This window comes from Panthera uncia, assembly GCF_023721935.1.
Source record: "Panthera uncia isolate 11264 chromosome C1 unlocalized genomic scaffold, Puncia_PCG_1.0 HiC_scaffold_3, whole genome shotgun sequence".
Taxonomy (NCBI): domain Eukaryota; kingdom Metazoa; phylum Chordata; class Mammalia; order Carnivora; family Felidae; genus Panthera; species Panthera uncia.
The window spans coordinates 101,086,839-101,092,673 of NW_026057584.1; the positions used below are offsets into that span (position 1 = coordinate 101,086,839).

Below are 5,835 nucleotides of genomic sequence, written 5' to 3' on the forward strand. Positions count from 1 at the left end.
CCAGGACAACTCCTGGGAAGAGAGAAGCCCAAGCTGTCTGTGTATGGAATAATGTCCATGGGTGGGCAGGGTGAGTAGACAGGGCAGGAGGTCTAGGGGGGGCAGGTCCAGCTTCATGGTGTATAACTCCTAAGTACCAGCATCAGAACACAAACAGTTTCTTCAGTGAATAAGTTGCAACAACAACAAAAAGAAATGGAGGGAGAACATGTTGGTTAAAAGACACCTAAAGACATATCAGTCTGTTGTAACGTGTGGGTTTTATTCGAATTCTGATTCAGACTGGCAACTCTAAACATGACAGGTAAGTCATTTGTGGAACTATTGAGTACTGGGTAAGTGAAGATGTTAAATCACTGTAACTTATTAAGGTACTGGCATTGTGGTTGTACTCTTTTTTTTTTTTTTTAAAGAATGTTTATCTTTTGGAGGTATATTCTGAAATATTTATGGATGAAATGATGCCTGAGATTTTCAAAAGAATACAGGGAATAGGGGGAAGGTATAGACGAAACAAAGATTGGCCGTGATTTGATCATTGTTACAGATGGGTGTTGAAGCTTCATCATACTATTTGCCTACCTTCGTATATGTTTGAAATTTACCGTAACAGAAAACGGAAAACAAAATATATTGAAGAATTAAGTGATTGGGTGAATGAATGTCTGGCGGGAAGCTCCACCCACTGAGCTCAGGAGGCCCCGCCCCTTGGGGGCCAGCCGCTCTCCGCCATCTGCTCTCGCAGGATTCCAGTTTATACTTTTTTATACTTTTATGACTTTCCCATTTCCCTTCGGAAATCCATTGCCCTCGCACCTCCTAAGTCGTTCTCTCTGTTCTTGCCCAGGCCGCACAGACTGCTTCGAGTCCCCAGAAGTCACCAGCGGCCTCCGGAGCTCGAGCGCCTGCCGCCCGTATCCGCCCCGCCCCCACGTCCCTGGGGAGTTTGGTCGCGTCCAGCCGCCGACCCTGGGAGCGCGTCCTAGTTGTCATGGCGACGGTGGCTGGCGCCGGCGCCGGCCGAATCCCGCCCCGGAACCACCTCCTGTGTGAGCGGCCTAGGACCTGGGGCTAGGAGTGCCCCCTTGGCTGCCGCTGAGCTGCTGAGGCTGCCTGAACCGCGGGCAGGTGGTCAGAGGAGAGGTCGGACCTAAAGGGTTAAGTGAGGATGTGGGTAGTGCATGGGGCTGGGGTCGACCCCTACCCCTAGCCGGAGATGGAGTGAAGGGGCGCTGAGGGAGAGCAGGCGTCTGGCTAGGATGAGAGGGCCTGCGGGTAGAGGATGGGGCCAGGAGACCAAGGATGGGGGTGTGTGAAAAGAGACAAGTTCACCCTGGAGTGAGTGAACTGGAATAGGAGAGCTCTCCTGCAAATGGTTTAGGCATTGTTCCTGCCTGAAGTACAGGCGAGGAATTTGAGGGGCCCCAAGGAGAGGGGGCTGGAAAGTGAACTTTGAGGCAGGTGTTGAAGGGATGAAAGGGAACGAAGCAGGTGAGGTAGAGGCTGTGCTGAGAAGTAGGGAATCTTCAGAGATGCTGGGGCTGGGGGTAAGGGGAAAGGAGAAATTTTCAGAAAATGATTGGTAAACACCTGCTTCAGTATAGTCACTGTATTTTGCTTGCTGTTGTGGACTCTGGAGAATCTAAAGCTATGAGTCTTCTCCAGGAAAAAAAAAAAAAAAAAAAGCAAGCACATAAAGATCCAGACCGGATTTTACATTCAGTCTCAGAGGCATCACAGAGCAGCACCCCCCCCCCCAGCTTACTTGTCCAAGGACCCCCAGTTTAGAGACTTAGCTGTAGAAGATACCAAGATGCCTAGGCTTGTACATGGCAATAAATCATTCATACTTCATGAGTAGTAGAGGCAGTAGTTGTAAAGTATGTTGAAGGGTGTTGGGGTCAGTGTGGCCTTTATGAAGAGGGTGGAACTTAAAATGAATGTTAAGGAAAAGCAAGTCTGACAAAGGGTCAACATGAACCGGGACCCTAGGTCCTGGGACAGAGCCCCTAGGAATGCACCCCCTGGTGGTGGAGGGGGCCTATTGGCTGCCCCGTCTCCTTTTCACCCCAGAGAGGGGCCCAGGAAGGTGGCTCAAAAATGCCAGTGTCTTATAAATAGTGTCTCCAAATGTTAAAGGGTTTCATGGTCACACGCAACTAAGAAACTGATTTGGAGAAATCTCAGAAGAGGCCTGTTTAACTATTTACTTCAACATTTTCTGATTTTTTTGATTGTGAGTGCCTTTATTTTTCCCTTCAGGAGTCCAAAGCATCTCAGGACTACAGTTTGGGAAAAGCTCTTGAAAATTAAGGGCCACCGAAGGGTTTTGAGCGACGGCAGGAGATTGGGGTGTGATATGTGACGCCAGATTAACGGGACAGCCCTGTGTGGGAATGGAGTGGCCGGCAAAGGCAGGGAGGCAGGGAGGGCCTGGGCCACAGTTAACCGCACAGTCACAGAGGTACGTTTGTTAAAGATTGAGAAAAAAAAAAAAATGTGCGTGCTTTCTCATACTGCTACTGTTTTCTTCCCAGGAAGTGACCTTTGGCTCTAAAAAGGAGACTCAATTTTTCATGATAAAATGGCAGTGGTGAAAACCCCCAGCAGAGAGCTAAACAGTGCCAAAGAACCATTTACTAACGTATCTCCCCTCCTTTTGAGGAGCCTCGTGGAGGAGCCTAAGAAAAGAACTCCAGTACCTAATCACCTTCTAGAATCAAGTAAGTTGGAATCTAATCAAGTAAGTTGGATCGCAGAGGATCCAAAGTCCAGAAAGCACAAAGAAATTTTTGGTGCTGATCTCTCTATATTGTCTTATAGGCTTACAATAGGTTTTATTATTAAGAACAATGGTTCTATTTAGGCCCATCCACTCACGTGATAGGTCCTTGTGGTGTACATGAGTCACCAAGTTCTGCTGCTCCCACTTCCTCAAATATCTTACCTATCTGTCCCCACTGCCTCAGCAGATCACTAGGATATTGTAGTGCTCTCCTCCTTCCGACCTTCACACCCCGTCAGTTTCCTTTGTGGAATCACGGCTGTCCCTGCCCCTGTTCTGCTCAGATGCTCTCAGCAGTTCCCTTGCATACGGAATAGAGCTGCGATTCTTTCCCTTGGCATTTGGCCTCCTCTGCTGTGGCTGTGAACTTGCCTACTCGGCCCCGCCCCCCAGGCCTACCATGCTCTGTACCTCTCACCCCCAGCTGCAGCCACACCATTACTCCTGCTCCTTCAAGACCACATGCACTTAATACTCCCTTGCTTTTTTCCGTGCGCATCTCTCCCATTCCATGTACATGGAAAGCCTGGTAGATCCTCTAGTGATTATGTAGAAGGCTAATCATTCGGCCTACGTTATTCTCACTCATTCTGCACAACATCAGCGTTCTGTTTTCATTTTACTGTTGGGAAAGCTGACAATCAGAGAGGTCAAACGAATTCCCCAAGGCGGCACAGCTGAGTGGGGAGGTGGTGTTCAGTCGTTGTAGCCCAATGTCCAGCTCTCTACCATCACACTAGCTGGCTTCCAATTCATCTTGCAAGGCCCATCACAAATGCTGGAAATACAGTAATTTGGTGTGGCTCTTTCATTACCGTAGAACTTATTGAATGCAGATTAATATACTCAACTATTTCTGGGTATTAGCAGAGCAATGCCTATTTTACACCTGTTTGTGGCTCTAAAAACAAAAGCAAAATATCCAGCATCTAAAAAATTTACCAAATAGGGGTGCCTGGGTGGCTCAGTCGGTGAGACTTCTGACTCTTGATTTCAACTCAGGCCATGATCTCATGGTCGGTTGGGAGATCAAGCCCCATGTTGGGCTCCAAGGTGAGTGTGGAGCCTGCCTGGGATTCTCTCTCCTCTTCTCTCCCTGCCCATCCCTCGTACTCATGGCAGTGTGCTCTCTCTCTCTCTCTCTCTCAAAAATAAATAAATAAACTTGAAAAAATTTTTTTCAAATGGGGCACCTGGCTGGCTCACTCAGAGGAGCGTGCGAATCTTGATCTCAGGGTCTTGAATTCGAGCCCCACCTTGGGTATAGAGATTACTTAAAAGTAAAATCTTTTAAAAATTACCAAATAATGTTTATTTCAGTACTTAAAAAAATGATCAGATAACCGACAGAGATCATCTATCCCCAGAAAGACCATCCTTACCCCATTCCAGCCCTTCACTTTGGCCCAAAGCTGATGACAGTGTTCAGCTCACCTGGTGAGGAGCAAGAACATCAACCATTTCACACTCACTCTAGATGTTTACAAGAATCACACTGGGCTAAGGAGCGGGGTAGGGGATCTGTGGCTCACAGGGTGTGGATATAGCCAAAGGTGAAAAGTCACCGTTGGTGAGAAATTGGATGGTGCATTCGTATTGAAGGAGGCAGTCTACCAGCTGGAATCAGACCTGGGCTTGATTTTCCACTACCAGCCGTGGGCAAGTTGCTTAATCTTGTTGAGTCTCAGCACCTTCATCTGCACAATGGAAATAATACCTGCTGCGCAGGGTCGGAGTGAGGATTACGAACAAATGCCTGACATCAGTGCTAAAGGCGCAGAGACAATGGGGTAGTGGGTTCCCAGTGCCTCCTACACATCTCAGTTCCTGCCTGAATGAAGAGCTGGGAAAAGTTGTGTAGACCTGGATGCTTTTTTTTTTTTTTAATATATTTTATTGTCAAGGTGGCTAACATACAGAGCATACAGTGTGCGCTTGTTTTCGGGAGTAGATTCCTGTGATTCATCGCTTACGTACAACACCCAGTGCTCGTCCCAACATGTGCCCTCCTCAATGCCCATCACCCACTTCCCCTCCCCCCCCATCCCCATCAACCCTCAGTTTGTTCTCTGTATTTAAGAGTCTCTTATGGTTTGCCTCCCTCCCTCTCTGTAATTCTTTTTTTCCCCCCTCCCCTTCCCCCGTGGTCTTCTGTTAAGTTTCTCAGGTTCCACATAGGAATGAAAACATATGGTATCTGTCTTTCTCTGCCTGACTTATTTCACTTAGCATAATACCCTCCAGTTCCATCCACGTTGCTACAAATGGCCAGATTTCATTCTTTCTCATTGCCTAGTAGTATTCCATTGCGTACGTAAACAACATCTTCTTTATCCACTCATCAGTTGATGGACATTTAGGCTCTTTCCATAATTTGGCTATTTTTGAAAGTGCTGCTATAAACATTGGGGTACATGTGCCCCCATGCATCAGCACTCCTGTATCCTTTGGATAAATTCCTAGCAGTGCTATTGCTGGGTCATAGGGTAGTTCTACTTTTAATTTTTTTGAGGAACCTCCACACGGTTTTCCAGAGTGGCTGCACCAGGTTGCATTCCCACCAACAGTGCAAGAGGGTTCCCATTTCTCCACATCCTCGCCAGCATCTGTTGTTTCCTGAGTTGTTAATTTCAGCCACTCTGACCGGCGTGAGGTGGTATCTGTGTGGTTTTGATTTGTATTTCCCTGATGATGAGTGACGTTGAGTATGTTTTCATGTGTCTGTCGGCCATCTGGATGTCTTCTTTGAAACAGTGACAATTTTTTTTTTTAAATTTTTATTTATTTTGAGAAAGAGCTAGAGAGCAAGCGGGGGAGGAGCAGAGAGAGGGAATCCCAAGCAGGCTCCACACTGTCAGCACAGAACCCGACGTGGGGCTGGAACTCACAAACTGTGAGATCATGACCTGAGCCCAAATCAATAGTTAGACACTTAAGGGACTGAGCCTGTACCCTTTTGTAAAAGAGATCAGCTGTTTCAACCTTGTTCTCAAAACTGAAAAAAAGAAAAGAAAAGAAAAGAAAAGAAAAGAAAAGAAAAGAAAAGAAAA

General features: G+C 47.0%; 1 protein-coding gene across 2 annotated transcripts in view; it reads left to right on the top strand.

Annotated features, from left to right (window-relative positions):
* Positions 1-998: 998 nt before the first annotated feature.
* The window catches only part of CFAP221 (cilia and flagella associated protein 221), a 102,032-nt gene continuing 97,195 nt past the window's right edge, over positions 999-5,835 (top strand). The window contains exons 1-3 of one of the 2 annotated variants that reach the window (XM_049616214.1): positions 999-1,143; positions 2,263-2,352; positions 2,538-2,723. In XM_049616214.1, coding sequence (XP_049472171.1) covers positions 2,585-2,723 — 139 coding nt within the window. In that variant the 5' untranslated portion in view covers positions 999-1,143; positions 2,263-2,352; positions 2,538-2,584. The remainder of the gene's footprint in view (positions 1,144-2,262; positions 2,353-2,537; positions 2,724-5,835) is intronic. The other variant, XM_049616213.1, reaches the window with a different exon arrangement.